Source organism: Haliotis rufescens, unplaced genomic scaffold (genome assembly GCF_023055435.1).
Source record: "Haliotis rufescens isolate VD_foot unplaced genomic scaffold, xgHalRufe1.0.p SCAF_4, whole genome shotgun sequence".
NCBI lineage: Eukaryota > Metazoa > Mollusca > Gastropoda > Lepetellida > Haliotidae > Haliotis > Haliotis rufescens.
In genome coordinates, this window is record NW_025964112.1 from 24,166,495 (window position 1) to 24,189,905 (window position 23,411).

The following is a 23,411-nucleotide window of genomic DNA, read 5'->3' on the forward strand; positions in this document are numbered from 1 at the left end:
CCTACTCAGTACCCACCAGACCCGGGTACCTGAGTTACCCATCCCAGCCCTAGTAGGTATATTTTTAAACTCTATTGTTGGTCCCAAGGATCATTTGAACATTCTTGAACATGTTGATTCATATTGTTATAAATACAGATAAGAAGTACAGTAGGAAAGAGATTTTGTTTACATGTAATGAACACTTTGTTTAATTTGTAATGCATTACTTTTTACCCTCACCCATGCATGCATGTCACCTCACCCACCAAGTATCCTATTGTTGTCGTAAAAACCAACTAGGATGGGGTTGTTTTACGATGCGGGGGATATGACTGATTGTGTGGCATAGTGCCGATGGCTCATGCTGTTGACCACTGATCTGCATGACCGAGAAAACATGTGATGTGTAGAGTTTATTGCATATTGATCTGTCATATAAATTTTACGAGAGCTTCTTGTATGCAACTTGACCAGGGAACACTGTACAGTGACTGAAAACCACCATTAAACATGTGTATTGAAATACAGGTTAGGTTCAGTTGTCCATCACTAGGAACCATTACAATGATTCCTAGCTAATTTGTTGCTCGGTTTCTTACAGAGAATCCCTTTCAGTCTAAGGTCAAATATTCTATAAGGGAATTTCACCTGTGAAGATCCGGATGAGAATAGGTCTTCAGCACCCCATGCTTGCCTTTATAGGCGCCTAATCTTGTCGTAAGAAGTGACTGTTTGCCGTATAAGGGGACTATGCTTGTCGTAAAAGGTGACTAACAGGATCGGGTGGTCAGGCTCGCTGACTTGGTTGATGCATGTCATCGATCCCAATTGCGTGGATCAATGCTCATGATATTAATCACTGGATTGTCTGGTCCAGACTCGATTATTTACAGACCGCCGTCATAAAGCTGGAATATTGCTGAGTGCGGCGTAAAACAACAAACCAACCAACCAACCAATGCCACACCAACTGTATGGTACCAAATTTACTATGTTCATTTATCATCAACTGAAGTCTAAACCTTTCACTCCTGATTCTGGACTGAAATTATGGGGCAAAGGACAATGTTATGTAAGTGACTCTCTTTGATCCAGATGAACTTGTCCGATAGGCTGTTGTCATCTACATGCAATATCATTATAACAAAGATGGATGCTGAGAATGGCTTTGGCTCAGTGGTTCAATGTTACGGGCTACAACCAAGCTGATTTCATAGATTTGTATGGGCCAAGACTTGATTCTAAAGAGTTTAAATTTATTAAACAGGTACAATTGATAAGGATTGATAGTTAATACAACTGTCAAGTTTAAATATGGAAATGTTATGTGCTATTTGAGCATAGCCATGTGTGTTGTCATTGTACTAGGCAATGTCAGTGTAACTGGATTAGCAGTTTACTGTCTTCAGATGAGAAGATGAGACAACTGGATGTACCAGTAAATGTATCTTGGATTCCAAGGATCGCCTTCATGTACAATGTAGACATGTCATCTGTGATTTGTACCTGCATATTGTTTTTATTGAGGAGTTAGCCTTCCTCCAAGGCATATTATATAGGTATTACTGAATGGGTAAACACATCTTCAATCTTAACTGTTCATTCCTCGGGAGATACCAGTGGACATAACTCTTTGTTATCCCCCGCCGCGCGAAAGCGCGAAGCGGGGGATATAGTATTCACGACCGTCCGTACGTACGTCCGTACGTCCCACCTGTTTGTTGCCGCGATATCTCAAGAACTAAACACTGGATTGTCTTCATATTTGGAACTATGGTGTATATACAGACTCCGCAGACACCAGTCGGTTTTGGTGACCTTGATCCCATTTTCAAGGTCACAGCAGGCATATCTGCTTTTGGAGTTGGAAAACGGTGTTGCCGCGATATCTCAAGAACTAAACACTGGATTGTCTTCATATTTGGAACTATGGTGTATATACAGACTCCGCAGACACCAGTCGGTTTTGGTGACCTTGATCCCATTTTCAAGGTCACAGCAGACAAATCTGCTTCTAGAGTTGGAAAACGGTGTTGCCGCGATATCTCAAGAACTAAACACTGGATTGTCTTCATATTTGGAACTATCGTGTATATACAGACTCCGCAGACACCAGTCGGTTTTGGTGACCTTGATCCCATTTCCAAGGTCACAGCAGACAAATCTGCTTTTAGAGTTGGAAAACGGTGTTGCCGCGATATCTCAAGAACTAAACACTGGATTGTCTTCATATTTGGAACTATGGTGTATATACAGACTCCGCAGACACCAGTCGGTTTTGGTGACCTTGATCCCATTTTCAAGGTCACAGCAGGCAAATCTGCTTTTGGAGTTAGAAAACGGTGTTGCCGCGATATCTCAAGAACTAAACACTGGATTGTCTTCATATTTGGAACTATAGTGTATATACAGACACCGCATACACCTGTCAGATTTGGTGACCTTGACCCCATTTTCAAGGTCACAGCAGGCAAATCTGTTTTTGGAGTTGGAAAACGGTGTTGCCACAATATCTCAAGAACTAATCGCTGGATTGTCTTCATATTTGGTACTATGGTGTACAGGCGGGGGATATTTCGTCACTCTGTGACAAATACTTGTTAGAATTTGATTTCTGTCTTCTCCAAACTGCTGTCTATACCATTAAATGCCTTATAATTCTTACGAATCCTCTACCTCTATTACATCATTGGCAAATTCCTGTATCACACTAAACTAAACTTTCAGATTTCCAACACAAGTCCTTTTCAGTGTCAACTATGTAACAATCTATTGTTCCTGCAATAGCACTCAATCAGCCCAAGGCGCTCTTTTGCATAAAGGCGGGAAAAAACTCACTTTCTTCCTGTGTGTGCTAGAGTCAACACGTCCTACATACTGCTCTCCTCCAGCACTTTGTTGTAGTCACAACTATTCTAATCCGTTTCAGTAAACAAGCCAATTACTTTTTATTCATAAATAGTAGTCTTATCGTCTGTTTATATTACGTGAGTATTAAGTAAGTATAGGTGGTTCTTGCGAATCTTCAAGATGACGTCATCTCATAATTCAGCTTGTCATAAGTGTGGCTGATTTATGATCTTGGGTGACCCTCACTTAGCCTGCTGGAAATGCTGAGAAGTCAATCGCACAGAAGAATAGGCTGACGGTGAGTGCACGAGGAGTGACGTAATACATTGTGCACATGGGCATGCATTCAGTTATCATATACACAGCGGAACAAGCCGATACTCGGAATGTTTTACAAATTGCAGAGCCAGCTGGCATTCTTTATTGTCAACGTCCTTTCGTGCTCACTGACGTTCTTTATCGTAAACGTCCTTTCGTGCTCACTGACGTTCTTTCGTACACATTGTTCTTTCTTTTCTTATGACGTCTTTTTGTGTAACATTTGACTATTAATATTGTGTACTTTTGACCTTTATTTCAACTTTGTATTTATTTAACTGGCTTCTGTTTGTTTTGTATTTTGACCTTTATTAGTAACATTTAGTTCTTTATTCGTAATATTTGACCTTTATTGCGTACTTTTGTCCTTTTTTTTAACTTTATATTTTTTGACTGAATGGTCGCCCATTAATAAGCTTAAAGAATCTCTCACCAAAGCCAAGAGGAAAGATGCGGCCAAGAAGAAAGTTGATGACATAATGTCTCAACCTGACATGTCATCTACACCACCACCTAATCAACTGACCACTCCTCGGACGAATGTACCTTCAGCTCCTTCTTCTGACATCCCTGTAGCTATAGCAGAGACACCAGCAATTATTTGCTCAACAGAATGCCGAGATGGCCTCAATATTTGAATCTCGTCTTTCAGCTCTATCGCTGGAGGCCGCATGAGGGAAGAGACTTAACAAAGCCATGTTCATCTACCTTTACCAGCGCTACAGCCAGATGGCCTCTGGACAGGGTTTTAGAACCCAACCAGCCATCCACCCTAACCCTTAAGCACGCTCGTCCATCTGCATGTTCTCCCCAACCATCCGGCTAAACCAGCAGATAAGCCACCACATGGGACATACTTCCGTAAGGGAACTTTGGTTACACAACAGTTTACCCATTCACAGATCTTACCGGAACCTTGGACACTTTTGGATGATGACCAGCATGGGGACTACGTGACTCTACTGGATACTTCTGCATTTGACAACAGAAGACCATTTGTGGGACAACAACATTTATTCTATATATTATGCAGTTTTCATCTTGGAGGCATATGAGAGCTAACCTCCCTAGTCGCTGTCCAAGGGTCAAGACTTGACAAACAGAAAGTGTACTACTATCCTTCAGGTGAATCACTGTCAGACTGCCTTGTTTCATGTTATGTTACATATATGGTGAGCCTGCAGTATCCCACACCTCATCCACAAAGTTAAGCTTCAGTGGCCAACCGGCCGCTCTCTACCGTTATTTACAAGCCACTGCCCTGCACATGCCTGTGCTGCTGGCCATGGTAATGATTGGTAATGATAGTCCAGCTGCTGTTATAATTTGTATTTGAGCACTGCAAATATTTAGATAGATAAATTTAACTTACTTAACTGAGGGAATATATAAAACATACAGTCCCTGTTAAAATATATAGCCTCCCTGTTAAAACCTATACCCTGCCAAACTGCCTATGATATTTTCCCTAGCTGAGCTACATAATAGGAATTGTTGATCAAGCCTCAGACAATGTACAAAAACTACGGCATGATAATAGACTTCCGCTCCCAAGTTTGAAGAGATAGCTATACTGGACACATCATTTACGTTCCAGAGTCCACAGTTTTGGTTGACGACTTTCTTAATGTAGCAGGGTACTATTGCTATTAACATCATTATTCATACATCATCATCATCATAATCATCTATATGTTCATTGTTTGTCTTGTCTACAGTTTAATGTCAGTAAATGACTCTTTAAACTACTCAACACCCTTATTTTCAGTCTCTGGGAATCTCTCACCAGATCTTCCCCTTCAACCTTCTGTCTATCTTTAGACATTATTTCACACCTGTAGGGTTTCCCTCAGTCTATTTATATCTTGCATTAAGCACTTCCTTTTATGCTTAATGCAGTCTGTCTTCTAATTGGCCAGCCTGGTCCTCTACAGGTAGCTTCCTTCCATACCTGACTTCCTCCTCACTTCATTTGTACATTATTTCTCCATGTAGTTTATTAGATTATAGGCCATTTATCAAGCCTATGGAATTTGTATGATTTTGCAATGCTTACCTAGCTTTGACATGTTTACCGGTTTATTTGTTTGTAATTAACTTCTATCGAACGACTTTTAGAGAATTCTGGTATCGACTTGTCACTCTGACGTCTTAATTGGGAGCATAGTCAATTTCATCAACACGTGCACAACATACGTACACCCTCTCTACCTGTAATAAACCAAATATGTTTGTCCAAATTCTGTGAACTGTCTACTTGACTCAAACACGTTTTGTGAGTTCGTTCAACTTGTCCTGGATTACCACTAGTAATAACTTTTGTCTTGAGTGTAAATAGGTACGGCCAACCAGCTTAGAGATTAGTGACGTTAATTCATTGTGATTTCATGGTAACTGATGACGCCGCAATGGTCTGCAAAGCACTGCAATCAAATTTCATTTGGGAGATAAACATACTGTGTATGTTTCAATGTAGAGCTAGGTTACCTGTACTGATTAGGCATATGTCTGATAACATAGTATACTGTATTTATGAAAAGGCCTTTGCCCGGTGATGATGCTTAAACGCAACATTTATATACACAATGTGTACATTATATATTATACATATATGTGTGACGTCAGACACTGAGTTCACGAGGAATGACGTAATACATTGTGAACCTCGGCATGCAGTTATCATATACATGGCGGAACAAGCCGATTAAACTCGGAATGTTTTACAAATTGCAGCGTTCATGTGGGTTTAATGTTGACTGAAGTTTATATATTCCTGCGGATACAATGAGGCATGATGGACCGTAACTACTGCTGCACCGCCAAGTGGGCAAGGGGGCGCAATTCTAGGAATGTTTACCATTGCTGGATGGAAGGGAGATTTGTTCTAGGGAAATTGAACTTCCTCTGGACAGTCTGTTATTTAGACTGTAAGTGACGTCCGAACCGGTAGTAAAGACCGGAACTGACGTAAAATTAAACATAATGATATCCACGAGACTACAGGGCTGATTATTCCAGAATTCGTAAGAATTATCAAACAATAATTATCATTGTTAATAATTCTTAGAATACTACCTCTATTTCATCAGAAGTACTCCCTCCCACCTCCCCAATCATCTGTCTGTACTTGATTAATGTTTGGAAAGGAGTGAGAGCACCTTGGGCTGATTGAGTGATAATGTGGGAACAACTGATTGTTGTTTAGTTGACAGTGAGGAGGACTGGTGTTGAAAGTTTAATGAAGTGTGATATTTAGCCCAAATACAAGAATTTGGCAATGATGTAATAGAGGTAGTTTTCTTGGAATTAGTAACGATGTTGCGTATCAAGCTGTGTCATATGTCCTGTCAAGCCAGGATCCAGGTTGCCGGTATTTCACTGTTAAAGGGCCATTATAGAGGATCCATGAGGCTTTAATGCATAGATTTCTTAATTTAAGAAATGAAAAAATTGAACAAAAGGAGTTTTTTCTCTCAGTTTGCCAGCTAATAACTGAGCTCTAGATAACTCCCGCAAGGTATTGGAGAGGTTTTGAGATGCCAGATATTTAGAACACTAAAAAAACTACACGTTTGAATGTTATTCTCATGTGTGCAGTGGCGCATGCATTCAGTTTCACCTTCAAAATAGGAACCTTTTTATATTTTGTTTGTTTACAGGATTTACCATGTCGGTAATCAATCCAAGCACAACCATACATGATAGGCTTCACATGGGATTGGTATCCTACAAGCTGTCAACTCTTATACAGCTCAATACCTGTTAGCTATCTCATGGCCCGGCAACACAGAGGAGAGGCATGGCAATAGTTTTCAAAATATTAATTTTTACAATCTCTTGCCAATCTCTTGTAGGTGTGGCAATCAAGGAAATAAGTCATGTGACTGGGGCATTTCATAAGTAAAAGAATAATTGAAGTGTATAATGAGTAAGTTTTATCTAGTCAAATTCATGTTTGTTTAGGAACTTCTGATGTCAAAGGAAATGATTGCTAAGTACTCAAAGGATTCAGATGACTACAGGCGCATGGTGGACAGACTATCCAGTGAGCTGCAGGAGGTCAAGGCACAGTTGGTGAGTCAGGAAGTAGCGCCAACTCTACGCAGACCAGGAGACTGACAGGCCAGGAGACTCATGGACAAGGAAACTGATGGGAGACTGACAAACCAGGAGACTGACGGAAGAGTGACAGACCAGGAGACTGACGGACTAGGAGACTGACAGACCAGGAGACTGATTGACTGATGACTGACAGACCAGGAGACTGTCGGACTAGGAGACTGAGGGACCAGGAGACTGACAAACCAGTAGACTGACGAACTGATAACTGGCAGACCAGGAGACTGTCGGACCAGGAGACTGGCAGACTAGGAGACTGTCAGACCAGGAGACTGACGAACAAGGAGACTGACAGACCAGGAGACTGACAGACTAGGAGACTGAGGGACCAGGAGACTGACAAACCAGTAGACTGACGAACTGATAACTGGCAGACCAGGAGACTGTCGGACCAGGAGACTGACAGACCAGGAGACTGGCGGACCAGGAGACTGACAAACAAGGAGACTGACAGACCAGGAGACTGACAGACCAGGAGACTGACGGACTGATGACTGACAGCCAAGGAGACTGGCGGACAAGGAGACTGGCAGACCAAGAGACTGATGGACTAGGAGACTGGCAGACCAGAAGACTGACGGACTAATGACTGACAGCCCAGGAGACTGGCGGACAAGTAGACTGATGGACCAGGAGACTGAGGGACCTGGAAACTGACGGACCAGGAAACTGTCGAACAAGGATACTGACAGACCAAGAGACTGACGGACCATGAGAGTGACTGACCAGGAGACTGATGGACTGATGACTGACAGATCAGGAGACTAACGGACTAATAACTGACAGACCAGGAGATTGACAAACCAGTACACAGACGGACCGATGACTGACAGACCAGGAGACTGACAGACCAAGAGACTGACGGACCAGGAGACTGATGGACTGATGACTGATAGACCAGGAGACTGACGGACTGATGACTGACAGATCAGGAGACTAACGGACTAATAACTGACAGACCAGGAGATCGACAAACCAGTACACAGACGGACCGATGACTGACAGACCAGGAGACTGGCGGACAAGGAGACTGACAGACCAAGAGACTGACGGACCAGGAGACTGATGGACTGATGACTGATAGATAAGGAGACTGACAGACCAGGAGACTGATGGACTGATGACTGACAGACCAGGAGACTAACGGACTAATAACTGACAGACCAGGAGACTGTCGGACTAGGAGACTGAGGGACCAGGAGACTGAAAAACCAGTAGACTGACGAACTGATAACTGGCAGACCAGGAGACTGTCGGACCAGGAGACTGGCGGACCAGGAGACTGTCGGACCAGGAGACTGACGGATTGATGACTGTCGGACCAGGAGACTGGCAGACCAGGAGACTGACGGACTGATGACTGTCGGACTAGGAGACTGTCGGACTAGGAGACTGAGGGACCAGGAGACTGACAAACCAGTAGACTGACGAACTGATAACTGGCAGACCAGGAGACTGTCGGACCAGGAGACTGGCCGACCAGGAGACTGTCAGACCAGGAGACTGACGAACAAGGAGACTGACAGACCAGGAGACTGACAGACTGATGACTGACAGCCCAGGAGACTGGCGGACAAGGAGACTGGCAGACCAAGAGACTGATGGACTAGGAGACTGGCAGACCAGAAGACTGACGGACTAATGACTGACAGCCCAGGAGACTGGCCGACCAGGAGACTGTCAGACCAGGAGACTGACGAACAAGGAGACTGACAGACCAGGAGACTGACAGACTGATGACTGACAGCCCAGGAGACTGGCGGACAAGGAGACTGGCAGACCAAGAGACTGATGGACTAGGAGACTGGCAGACCAGAAGACTGACGGACTAATGACTGACAGCCCAGGAGACTGGCGGACAAGGAGACTGATGGACCTGGAAACTGACGGACCAGGAAACTGACGAACAAGGAGACTGACAGACCAAGAGACTGACTGACCATGAGACTGACTGACCAGGAGACTGATGGACTGATGACTGATAGACCAGGAGACTGACGGACTGATAACTGACAGATCAGGAGACTAACCGACTAATAACTGACAGACCAGGAGACTGACAAACCAGTAGACAGACGGACTGATGACTGGCGGACAAGGAGACTGACAGCCCAGGAGACTGACAGACCAAGAGACTGACGGACCAGGAGACTGATGGACTGATGACTGATAAATTAGGAGACTGACAGACCAGGAGACTGATGGACTGATGACTGACAGACCAGGAGACTAACGGACTAATAACTGACAGACCAGGAGACTGACGGACCAGGAGACTGACAGACAGTTGACTGACAGACCAGGAGACTGACGGACCGATGACTGACGGACTAGGAGACTGAGGGACCAGGACATTGACAGACCAGGACATTGACAGACCAGGAGACTGACTAACCAGGAGACTGATGGACTGATGACTGATAGACCAGGAGACTGATGGACCGATGACTGGCAGACCAGGAGACTGGCAGACTAGGAGACTGATGGACCAGGAGACTGACAAACCAGTTGACAGACGGGAGACTGGCAGACCAGGAGATTGATGGACCAGGAGATTGATGGACCAGGAGACTGATGGACTGATGACGGACCAGGACATTTACAGACATGAAACTGACAAACCGATTACTGACAGACCAGGAGACTGACAGCAGACTGATGGGAGACTGACCAGGAGTTAGGGTGGGTAGACTGACTGACAAGGATTTAAGTGTGTGTGGTCTGACAGACCAGGAGTGGATATTAAAATGGACTCAGATGTTGGACACTGTTCTATTTTTCTCTACTAAACTTGGCACATCGATAGGTCTAATTGTAAACTGGTGCCTCTTGATAGTTTGTGATTTTTGAAAAGTTTTATTATTATAATATTTTTTTATTATAAAAGTTTTCAAAGCATTAACTTTAACTTTCCCTTAGGTAGTGCTTGTTTCAAGAGCAGATCTTCAAAACTGCACTATATTTTATCAACAAATTTGGCACATAGATAGGTCAAGTGGTGAAGTGTTAACTTTTGATAGTTTGGGATTTTTGAAAAAAATCTTTTTAAGTTTCCATGGCTCAAGTTTCATATATTTATTGTGATAAATATTTACCATTGCAGGGGATATCAATGACTTTGTCCTCTTGTTCAAACAAAGTTCAATTTGCATGTTTGAAGTGTAACAAGTGTTGTGTCTGTCTAGACAAGCTCACTGGAGGCAAACAAGAACCTGACCAGTCAGCTGTCCGTGTTGGAGGGTCAAGTGAAGGAGATGAAGGAGGAGCTGGCCAAGCCCACGCCTCTGCCGCCTGGCATACCAACACCCCCTCTACCATCACCCCCACAACCACCACAGCCTTCAGATGGCTCCATCGAGCGTAAGTATCACAGTCCAGAACATGCACAGTATGAGGGGAATCCATGTAGTGAGCAAATGAGGGTTAAGGTTTTAATTTGAAACCCAGACAGGTAATCAAGCTATTGTAGGCATGGTCTTGAATAATGAACATGTGTATCTGTATTAGGATAAATGCATACTGTCTTCATTTCTTCAAATTCTTCTATTAATGAAATACTAATGGAACCTGAAACATGCAAATGTAGCTGTAATGATTTTATGGGGGATTCAACTGAAAGAAAGTTTATCATCTTAAGTCTTATTTTCAGTGAGAGAGAAGACGAGAAAACAGCTGCAGAGGTTGGAGCAGGAGTTACAGGAGTACAGGGTCAGTACAGGGTACAGGGTCAGTACAGGAATACAGGGTCAGTACAGGAATACAGGGTCAGTACACAGGGTACAGGGTCAGTACAGGAATACAGGGTCAGTACAGGAATATAGGGTCGGTACATAGGGTACAGGGTCAGTACAGGAATACAGGGTCAGTACATAGGGTACAGGGTCAGTACAGGAATACAGGGTCAGTACACAGGGTACAGGGTCAGTACACAGGGTACAGGGTCAGTATAGGAATACAGGGTCAGTACACAGGGTACAGGGTCAGTACATAGGGTATAGGGTCAGTACACAGGGTACAGGGTCAGTACAGGAATATAGGGTCAGTACACAGGGTACAGGGTCAGTACAGGAATATAGGGTCAGTACAAAGGGTACATGGTCAGTACAGGAATACAGGGTCAGTACACAGGGTACAGGGTCAGTACAGGAATATAGGGTCAGTACATAGGGTACATGGTCAGTACAGGAATATAGGGTCATGGTACAGGAATACAGGGTCAGTACACAGGGTACAGGGTCAGTACAGGAATATAGGGTCAGTACATAGGGTACAGGGTCAGTAAAGGAATATAGGGTCATGGTACAGGAATACAGGGTCAGTACACAGGGTACAGGGTCAGTACAGGAATATAGGGTCAGTACATAGGGTACAGGGTCAGTACACAGGGTACAGGGTCAGTATAGGAATACAGGGTCAGTACACAGGGTACAGGGTCAGTACATAGGGTATAGGGTCAGTACACAGGGTACAGGGTCAGTACACAGGGTCAGTAGGTGTACACAGGGTACACGGTCAGTAGGTGTACAGGGTACACTCAGTACAATATAAAGAAAATTTATGGCATTGAAATGTTAAATGTTCAGAAAGACACAACTACGTGTCAGTGCCTGGTGGATAAAAGCATGATACTCCATTGTGTGATTGCCAGATGCTGGTCAACAACCTGAGCAGTCGCATTGATGAACTGGAACAGCAGCTGTCTAAGGAACAGGGTGAGTTGTCCAACTGTATGCTCCATGTCTTATTAGACTAGCTCCATGGTCTCTTGGATAGAGTGTCTGCCCGGAGAGTGGAAACTCATGGGTTCGATCTCTTTAAAAGATGGTACTTGTTGTGATACAACTTGGTGCTCGGCATTAAGGGGCTAAAACAAGGACTGGACAGGCCCAGAATCAGTACACTATGTCTGAGTGGGATATCCATGTTCATTTTCCCTCACTTCATATCTCATTGTCCAACTTTCTTCTTCATGTCTCTTACCCACTGTCTGCTCCATGTCCCACTGTCTGCTCCATGTCTCATTGTCCCATTGTCTGCTCCATGTCCCACTGTCTGCTCCATGTCCCACTGTCTGCTCCATGTCCCATTGTCTGCTCCATGTCCTACTGTCTGCTCCATGTCCTACTATCTGCTCCATGTCCCACTGTCTGCTCCATGTCCCACTGTCTGCTCCATGTCCCATTGTCTGCTCCATGTCCTACTGTCTGCTTCATGTCCTACTGTCTGCTCCATGTCCCACTGTCTGCTCCATGTCCCACTGTCTGCTCCATGTCCCATTGTCTGCTCCATGTCCTACTGTCTGCTCCATGTCCCACTGTCTGCTCCATGTCCCACTGTCTGCTTCATGTCCCATTGTCTGCTCCATGTCCCACTGTCTGCTCCATGTCCTATTGTCTGCTCCATGTTTCATTGTCTGCTCCATGTCCTACTGTCTGCTCCATGTCCCACTGTCTGCTCCATGTTTCATTGTCTGCTCCATGTCCCACTGTCTGCTCCATGTCCCATTGCCCCACTGTCTGCTCCATGTCCCACTGTCTGCTCCATGTCCCATTGTCTGCTCCATGTCCCATTGTCTGCTCCATGTCCAACTGTCTGCTCCATGTCCTATTGTCTGCTCCATGTCCCACTGTCCGCTCCATGTCCAATTGTCTGCTCCATGTCCCACTGTCTGCTCCATGTCCCATTGCCCCACAGTCTGCTCCATGTCCCACTGTCTGCTCCATGTCCTATTGTCTGCTCAATGTCCCACTGTCTGCTCCATGTCCCACTGCCCGCTCCATGTCCCGTTGTCTGCTCCATGTCCCATTGTCTGCTGCATGTCCCACTGTCTGCTCCATGTCCCACTGCCCGCTCCATGTCCCGTTGTCTGCTCCATGTCCCATTGTCTGCTCCATGTCCAACTGTCTGCTCCATGTCCTATTGTCTGCTCCATGTCCCACTGTCCGCTCCATGTCCAATTGTATGCTCCATGTCCCACTGTCTGCTCCATGTCCCATTGCCCCACAGTCTGCTCCATGTCCCACTGTCTGCTCCATGTCCTATTGTCTGCTCAATGTCCCACTGTCTGCTCCATGTCCCACTGCCCGCTCCATGTCCCGTTGTCTGCTCCATGTCCCATTGTCTGCTGCATGTCCCACTGTCTGCTCCATGTCCCGTTGTCTGCTCCATGTCCCATTGTCTGCTCCATGTCCCACTGTCTGCTCCATGTCCCATTGCCCCACAGTCTGCTCCATGTCCCGTTGTCTGCTCCATGTCCCATTGTCTGCTGCATGTCCCACTGTCTGCTCCATGTCCCACTGCCCGCTCCATGTCCCGTTGTCTGCTCCATGTCCCATTGTCTGCTGCATGTCCCACTGTCTGCTCCATGTCTCATTGTCTGCTCCATGTCCCATTGTCTGCTGCATGTCCCACTGTCTGCTCCATGTTCCACTGTCTGTTCCATGCTCCACTGTCTCCTCATGTCCCACTATCTGCTCCATGTCTCATCCCTCAACTGTCTGCTCCATGTCTCATTGTCTGCTCCATGTCTCATTGTCTGCTCCATGTCTCATTGTCTGCTCCATATCTCATTTTTTGCTCCATGTCTCATTCCTCCACTGCCTGCTTCATGTCTCATTGTCTGCTCCATGTCTCATTGTCTGCTCCATATAACATTTTTTGCTCCATGTCCCACTGTCTGCTCCATGTTTCATTGTCTGCTCCATATCTCATTGTCTGCTCCATGTCTCATTGCTCCACTGTCTGCTCCATGTCTCATTGTCTGCTCCATGTCTCATTGTCTGTTCCATGTCTCATTCCTCCACTGTCTGCTTCATGTTTCGTTGTCTGCTCCATGCCTCATTGTCCCATTGTCTGCTTCTTGTCTCATTGTCCAACTGTCTGCTCCATGTCTCATTGTCTGCTCCATATCTCATTGTCTGCTCCATATCTCATTTTTTGTCTCATTTCTTGTCCCATTGTCTGCTTCTTGTCTCATTGTCCAACTGTCTGCTCCATGTCTCATTGTCTGCTCCATATCTCATTTTTTGCTCCATGTCTCATTCCTCCACTGTCTGCTTCATGTCTCATTGTCTGCTCCATGTCTCATTGTCTGCTCCATATCTCATTTTTTGCTCCATGTCCCACTTTCTGCTCCATGTCTCATTGCTTCACTGTCTCCTCATGTCCCACTGTCTGCTCCATGTCTCATTGCTTCACTGTCTCCTCATGTCCCACTGTCTGCTCCATGTCTCATTGCTTCGTCTCATGTCCCACTGTCTGCTCCATGTCTCATTGCTCCACTGTCTCCTCATTGCTCCACTATCTGCTCCATATCTCATTGTCTGCTCCATATCTCATTGTCTGCTCCATATCTCATTGTCTGCTCCATATCTCATTGTCTGCTTCATGTCTCATTGTCTGCTCCATGTCTCATTGTCTGCTCCATATCTCATTTTTTGCTCCATGTCCCACTTTCTGCTCCATGTCTCATTGCTTCACTGTCTCCTCATGTCCCACTGTCTGCTCCATGTCTCATTGCTTCACTGTCTCCTCATGTCCCACTGTCTGCTCCATGTCTCATTGCTTCACTGTCTCCTCATGTCCCACTTTCTGCTCCATGTCTCATTGCTTCACTGTCTCCTCATGTCCCACTGTCTGCTCCATGTCTCATTGCTCCACTGTCTCCTCATTGCTCCACTATCTGCTCCATGTCTCATTGTCTGCTCCATATCTCATTGTCTGCTCCATATCTCATTGTCTGCTCCATATCTCATTGTCTGTTCCATGTCTCATTCCTCCACTGTCTGCTTCATGTCTCATTGTCTGCTCCATGTCTCATTGTCTGTTTCATGTCTCATTCCTCCACTGTCTGCTTCATGTCTCATTGTCTGCTCCATGTCTCATTGTCTGCTCCATGTCTCATTGTCCCATTGTCTGCTTCTTGTCTCATTGTCCAACTGTCTGCTCCATGTCTCATTGTCCCAATGTGTGCCCAATGTCTCATTGTCCAACTGTATGCTCCATGTCTCATTGTCCCAATGTGTGCTGCATGTCTCATTGCAATGTGTGAAGCCCATTTCTGGTGTCCCCCGCCGTGATATTGCTGGAATATTGCTAAAAGCGGCGTAAAACCATACTCACTCACTCATGTCTCATTGTATCACTGTGTGCTACATGTCTCATTGCCCCACTGTCTGCTTCATGTCTCATTGTCCCAATGTGTGCCCAATGTCTCATTGTCCCACCGTGCGTTTCATGTCTAATTGTCCCAATGTGTGCTTCATGTCTCATTGTTTCACACTGTGTGCTACATGTCTCATTGTCCCACTGTCTGCTTCATGTCTCATTGTCGCACTGTCTGTTTCATGTCTCATTGTCCCACTGTCTGCTTCATGTTTCATTGTCCTAATGTGTGCTTCATGTCTCATTGTCCCACTGTCTGTTTCATGTCTCATTGTCCCACTGTTTGCTTCATGTTTCATTGTCCTACTGTGTGCTTCATGTCTCATTGTCCCACTGTGTGCTTCATGTCTCATTGTCCCACTGTGTGCTACATGTCTCATTGTCCAACTGTCTGTTTCATGTCTCATTGTCCCACTGTCTGTTTCATGTCTCATTGTCCAACTGTCAGCTTCATGTCTCATTGTCCAACTGTCTGTTTCATGTCTCCAAGTCCCACTGTCTGTTTCATGTCTCATTGTCCAACTGTCTGTTTCATGTCTCATTGTCCCAATGTGTGCTTCATGTCTCATTGTATCACTGTGTGCTACATATCTCATTGTCCCACTGTCTGCTTCATGTCTCATTGTCCAACTGTCTGTTTCATGTCTCATTGTCCCAATGTGTGCTTCATGTCTCATTGTATCACTGTGTGCTACATATCTCATTGTCCCACTGTCTGCTTCATGTTTCATTGTCCTAATGTGTGCTTCATGTCTCATTGTCCCACTGTGTGCTTCATGTCTCATTGTCCCACTGTGTGCTACATGTCTCATTGTCCAACTGTCTGTTTCATGTCTCATTGTCCCATTGTCTGTTTCATGTCTCATTGTCCCACTGTCAGCTTCATGTCTCATTTTCCAACTGTCTGTTTCATGTCTCATTGTCCCACTGTCTGTTTCATGTCTCATTGTCCAACTGTCTGTTTCATGTCTCATTGTCCCACTGCCTGCTTCATGTCTCATTGTCCCACTGTCAGCTTCATGTCTCATTGTCCCACTGTCTGTTCCATGTCTCATTGTCCCACTGCCTGCTTCATGTCTCATTGTCCCACTGTCAGCTTCATGTCTCATTGTCCCACTGTCTGTTCCATGTCTCATTGTCCTACTGTTTGCTTTATGTCTCATTGTTTGCTCCATGTCTCATTGTCCCACTGTTTGCTTCATGTCTCATTGTCCCACTGTCTGTTCCATGTCTCATTGTCCTACTGTTTGCTTTATGTCTCATTGTTTGCTCCATGTCTCATTGTCCCACTGTTTGCTTCTTGTCTCATTGTCCCACTGTCTGCTCTATGTCTCATTGCCTGCTTCATGTCTCATTGTCCCACTGTCTGCTCATGGCTCATAGAATTGGTCCCAAGCAACGTACACTGAATGTAAGGGGTAACCAAATCGACTGGGTCGACAGGCCCAGGGACTTTGTCAATAGCTTTTTTTTGTACCCAAACAGTGTAGATTATTGCTCACAATATCTGGTCACAGGAATATTCAATCCAGACTTGATTATTTACAGGCCGTCATCATACAGCTGAAATATTGCTGAGTGCAATGTTAAACAACAACCAAACAAACAAACAACATATGTAACATGACATTCCTTACCCTATCTAATGTGTGGTAACATGTTGATGTGGTTATTTTGACAGATAAGACTATATTGGATATTTGTATACATAAAGGAAGTGCAAAATGTTTCTTTCAAAGCTTAGAATGTTTAGTGTAAGCTGACATGAATTATTAGTTCAAATTTTCATCTACCAATGCTCATGTTGGTTTGAACAGAATTTGTCAAGTTCCTGAAAGAGAGCATGGAAATCCACACTCAGCCTGCTGCCTTAGCACCAAGAGGCCCGGAGCCAGGGGTGGAGATGCCCCCAGAGGTACGTCAGCAGTAGTAGGAACTAACGTGTGTTTGGGGCAGTGGTTTTATAGGACACAATTTGCTGTGCACTTATGTTTCTTAGCAGTACCAAGACTTGCTAATTGTAAGTACGAATCCTGCATTTGTCACGATAATGATTGGTGTCTGTCAGCACCATACCTGTGTTCATTAGTTTCACAAGTGTTAAACATCTCCGATCTTTGGTATGTACAGCTTTACTCCCACTCAAAGGTGATGCCCTGCATATGTCATGACAAGTAAATACAAGATTCTGTATTGTGAAACACCTAGGAAATTCAGTGCTGTTTACAAGCCAATTAGAAAGAGTTTTATTCTTCTCATATTTGAGACAAATTAGTGTTGTGACATGACTGATTTCAGGCATAAATACAAAGTATAGTTGGTTTTGCTCATGTGACACAATGTCACAAAATGATCTAAAAATTATGTAGGTGATGCTGGAATAGTGATTATTTCATTTATCTTAAGTTGGTATACATAAAATGAAAATCTTATTTAAATGACTTCAGAGTGAATTGAAGAGTCTTATAAGCCTTCTACTTTCACTGGATAACCAGAGATTACAGTCGCATGTTTGTGACCAGACATGTGCGAGGCAGTGGCTTTATTTCAAACTCATATTTATTGGAACCAATCAAGAAATAAAATAGTAAAGAAAAACCTATGCACACATGAGTTTATTAACATAAAATGCCACACACATACAATCTGCAATTCACACCGACCACGGAGAGCACAACCGGACCATTTACACAATACACACCTTACATGCGACACCAACTGGAACAAGGTATTCAGATTAATAAATACAAAAAGGCAGGTAATGTCACTTACTGGTGACATGAACTCTAACTTGTTCTTGCCATTTCACTCATTCCACAGAGCATGAGCACTGAGCACCTGGATGCAAACCACATGGGCTCGGAGATATTACACGGCCACAGTCATACAACAATAAATCCTCTACATTTTCTCTATGAGTAATTAAGAATTGACCTTCACTTTGTGTGAGTTCATTGGAGTATGAACCTTCAGAGAGTTGAAATGAGCGTATGGATGCATAACTTGCTCTACCGAATCATCTTACACAACACATGTGTTCAAATAATATTACCATTAGATGGGAAAGGTCTGTAAAGAACTGCCTCAGTAAGTCAGTCACAATGACAGCGCGTCGTAATACATTTACATCAAGTACAAGATGTCAAAATGGCCGACATGATAAATGTGAAGGGAGAGATTTCCGAAGTTGTTAATGAACCTGTGGCGGTTACATGTGTTAGTCATCATTGATCAACTGGCCGATCATTGAAAGGTTATTAAAGATGCGTCAAACAGACACTAAGGTAAATTCATAGATTGCTGGAGACGGTCACTGTCAGCCTAGACACTGATCGAGTCGATACTACGATAGTTTGGATGTGCATTTCTTCGTTTGCTCATTAGGATGGGCCGTAGCGAGGATATTCGTGAACAATATGCAGTCAAGCTCACTGACTTATCTCAATGCATACTGAAACGCTGAGACCAAGATTAAAGGTTCTAAAAGATCAGAAAGAACGCTTATGTATGTTTTCGTGCTAGGGAATTCCCAGGGGTTTCCCCAAGAATGTGGAAGTAGTCCGTCAGTGTTTATGTCATTTCAAGAACACAGTCTCATGAAAAACTATGAACGTCAAATTATGTCATTTATGCACTTATGAACGTCAATTTCGCGGTCATGTGACCGACCTCTCGTCCAATGGAAAAGCCTTATATCGTGTAAACTTCAAATTAAAAAATTATTTGAAAATGACTACCATGAGACTGACACCATAGTTACCCCGGACAAGCTTCTTTCAGACTGTCATACTACGTAACAGCGGTTTTGTATTTATAGGGGAGGTAACTCCTCACATGAAACTTACGGCATTCACTCAACTGTCCCTACACTAGTCGGCAAACATATTGCTGCCCCCTCAGGAAGAGATATACATGGACGAAGGAGCAAAATTTGTCTGATGGCCACATGCCACACATTGTTCAGTCTCACATTATGGATTGTCCCACTGCTGAGTGTTGCATGACAATGATGTCCTTAACTTATGTGGTTGTAGCGAGCCCCACCTCAAGACATTACTGGAGACCCCTCCTCCAACTACTACAAGACACTGATGTTAGGGATGAAGAGAGACTTTACGTTGGAGGTGGACAAACTCAAGGAGCATCTGAAGAAGGAGCAGAGCAGGTAAGCTACAGTATCTGTGACCTTCTGTCAGCTCTTGCAGGGACCCGTCTATTGGTCAGTCCATCAGGTAGACAGATGGACAACAGTTGGGTATTCAACAATCTCATTAAAATCAGATCTTAGTTCTCGCTATGCTAAACAAAGATCTGAAGACATCCCATTAAGGGTCACGTCAGAACGACCTTTCATCCAACCAATCAGAGCGTCGCTTACCAGATCATGAAAGTGACAGTCGGAATGTGTTTTCTGATCATGCAACGATGAAAAATTTAACACAGGGTATTCCGAACGACAGTTACGGGTTTTATGATTATATCCATACAATCTAGTCCATCTATAATTTTTTTAATCGAGAATACGTCAAAATATGTTTCGGAGTGTGGTCGCCAGTTTGTAACTAGTGTTGTAAAGCTCGAGAAAGCTGCCTTCTGATTGGCTAATGTCGATTTCTTGTCAGTCATTTCATTGGTCGGTCAAAATTCGCGAAAGGTCGTTCTGACGTGACCCGTAAAGGGATGTCCTCAGATCTTTGTTTAGCGGTAGCGAGAACTAAGATCTGATTTTAATGAGATTGGGTATTCAAAGGGATCAGTCCATCAGGGAGACAAATGCCCAACAGTTGGATATTCATAGGGATCAGTCCATCAGGTAGACAGGTGCCCAACAGTTGGGTATTCATAGGGATCAGTCCATCAGGCAGACAGATGCCCAACAGTTGGATATTCATAGGGATCAGTCCATCAGGTAGACCGGTGCCCAACAGTTGGGTATTCATAGGGATCTGTCCATCAGGTAGACAGATGCCTTAAAGTTGGGTATTCATAGGGATCAGTCCATCAGGTAGACAGATGCCTTAAAGTTGGGTATTCATAGGGATCAGTCCATCAGGTAGACAGGTGCCCAACAGTTGGGTATTCATAGGGATCTGTCCATCAGGTAGACAGATGCCTTAAAGTTGGGTATTCATAGGGATCAGTCCATCAGGTAGACAGATGCCTTAAAGTTGGGTATTCATAGGGATCAGTCCATCAGGTAGACAGGTGCCCAACAGTTGGGTATTCATAGGGATCTGTCCATCCAGGGAGACAAATGCCCAACAGTTGGTTATTCATAGGGATCAGTCCATCAGGTAGACAGATGCCCAACAGTTGGGTATTTATAGGGATCAGTCCATCAGGGAGACAAATGCCCAACAGTTGCGTATTAATAGCGATCTGTCCATCAGGGAGACAAATGCCCAACAATTGTGTATTCATAAGGATCTGTCCATCAGGTAGACAGCTGCCCAACAGTTGGTTATTCATAGGGATCAGTCCATCAGGGAGACAAATGCCAAACAGTTGGTTATTCATAGGGATCAGTCTACCAGGGAGACAGATGCCCAACAGTTGTGTATTCAGCAGTAATAGGGATCTGTCCATCAGGTAGACAGATGGCCAACAGTTGTGTATTCAGTAGTAATAGGAATCTGTCCATCAGGTAGAGAGATGGCCAACCGTTGTGTATTCAGCAGTAAAAAGGATCAGTCCATCAGGTAGATAGATGGCCAACAGTTGTGTATTCAGCAGTAATAGGAATCTGTCCATCAGGTAGAGAGATGGCCAACAGTTGTGTATTCAGCAGTAATAGGGATCTGTCCATCAGGCAGACAGATGGCCAACAGTTGTGTATTCAGCAGTAATAGGGACCTGTCCATCAGGTAGACAGATGGCCAACAGTTGTGTATTCAGCAGTAACAGGAATCTGTCCATCAGGTAGACAAATGGCCAACAGTTGTGTATTCAGCAGTAATAGGGATCTGTCCATCAGGTAGACAGATGGCCAACAGTTGTGTATTCAGCAGTAATAGGGACCTGTCCATCAGGTAGACAGATGGCCAACAGTTGTGTATTCAGCAGTAATAGGAATCTGTCCATCAGGTAGACAAATGGCCAACAGTTGTGTATTCAGCAGTAATAGGGATTTGTCAATCAGGTAGACAGATGGCCAATAGTTGTGTATTCAGCAGTAATAGGGATCTGTCCATCAGGTAGACAGATGGCCAACAGTTGTGTATTCAGCAGTAATAGGTATCTGTCCATCAGGTAGACAGATAGGGAACAGTTGTGTATTCAGCAGTAATAGGGATCTGTCCATCAGGTAGACAGATGGCCAACAGTTGTGTATTCAGCAGTAATAGGAATCTGTCCATCAGGTAGACAGATAGGGAACAGTTGTGTATTCAGCAGTAATAGGAATCTGTCCATCAGGTAGACAGATGGCCAACAGTTGTGTATTCAGCATTAATAGGGATCTGTCCATCAGGTAGACGGATGGCCAACTGTTGTGTATTCAGCAGTAATAGGGATCTGTCCATCAGGTAGACAGATAGGGAACAGTTGTGTATTCAGCAGTAATAGGAATCTGTCCATCAGGGAGATAGATGGCCAACAGTTGTGTATTCAGCAGTAAAAAGGATCTATCATCAGGTAGATAGATGGCCAACAGTTGTGTATTCAGCAATAATAGGGATCTGTCCATCAGGTAGACAGATGGCCAACAGTTGTGTATTTAGCAGTAATAGGAATCTGTCCATCAGGTAGACAGATGAACAACAGTTGTGTATTCAGCAGTTATAGGGATCTGTCCATCAGGTAGACAGATGGCCAACAGTTGTGTATTCAGCAGTAAAAAGGATCAGTCCATCAGGTAGACAGATGGCCAGCAGTTGTGTATTCAGCAGTAATAGGGATCTGTCCATCAGGTAGACAGATTGGCAACAGTTGTGTATTCAGCAGTAATAGGGATCTGTCCATTTGGTAGACAAATGGCCAACAGTTGTGTATTCAGCAGTAATAGGGACCTGTCCATCAGGTAGACAGATGGCCAACAGTTGTGTATTCAGCAGTCCATTAGATGGGTATTTTCCCAGATTAGTATTCAGCAATAGTAGGGTTCTGTACATCAGGTAGACATGTCCCATCCCATTGGATTTGAAGTAGGAACAATCAGTGTTTTGTTGTTTGTTTTTTGACACCACACTCAGCAATATTCCAGCTATATGACAGTGGTCTGTAAACAGTCAAGTCTAGACCAGACTATCCAGTGATTGACATCATGAGCAATGATATATACAATTGGGGTAATAGTAAGACTGCAAAAAATAGCCTGCAGATTTAAGGCATTCAAAATGTTGATGTTTGTGTTACTGGTTTGTTTAGAAATCATGCCTCAGTGCGTCGTTTGGAGCAGATCCACAAGGACCAGATACAGACCATTATGAAGGACTGCATGCGTGTCCTGCGTGGCATCATACATTTCCGCGACCAGGTGGCCAATACACTGAACAAGGAAGGATTTGGGGACGCCGCACAACAACTTCATCAGCTGCCCAAACTGATTCATGACAATGTAAGTATGTTAATGATTATGACAACAGGCTCTTCCTACCAGGTAGACTAAACATGTTTATTTCTCCCATGTCTCTACCTACCTGGCAGACTAAACAGTTCTATTTCCCATTGTCTCTATCTGCCTGCAGACTAAACGTCAGGCCTCAAAGGAGCAACTTGGCTCCTAATTTTTTTTCAAAGAGCCAAATAGAATTTCAAGGAGCCAAGGCAAAATGGAAAGGAGCCAAAAGTAATGACTTGTAATTTAACTGAGCTTCTGCATAACTAAACACAAACAAATCCATTTGTTTGAATAATCAGTTTTATATCATGAACAACAACTGTTGTTGGAAGCTTTTGAGTTTTCAGACAGACAAGCTTTAGAACATTGTGTCAGTAACATCATCAGACAAGCTTTAGAACGTTACAATACTTATAATTAT

General features: G+C 44.1%; 1 protein-coding gene across 1 annotated transcript in view; it reads left to right on the forward strand.

Moving 5' to 3' along the window:
- Positions 1 to 23,411, forward strand: part of LOC124123557 — a 126,219-nt gene that overhangs the window by 32,415 nt on the left and 70,393 nt on the right. Inside the window, exons 11-17 of the mRNA XM_048381967.1 lie at positions 7,114 to 7,224; positions 10,455 to 10,629; positions 10,919 to 10,977; positions 11,918 to 11,981; positions 17,250 to 17,347; positions 19,467 to 19,597; positions 22,798 to 22,987. Coding sequence (XP_048237924.1) covers positions 7,114 to 7,224; positions 10,455 to 10,629; positions 10,919 to 10,977; positions 11,918 to 11,981; positions 17,250 to 17,347; positions 19,467 to 19,597; positions 22,798 to 22,987 — 828 coding nt within the window. The remainder of the gene's footprint in view (positions 1 to 7,113; positions 7,225 to 10,454; positions 10,630 to 10,918; positions 10,978 to 11,917; positions 11,982 to 17,249; positions 17,348 to 19,466; positions 19,598 to 22,797; positions 22,988 to 23,411) is intronic.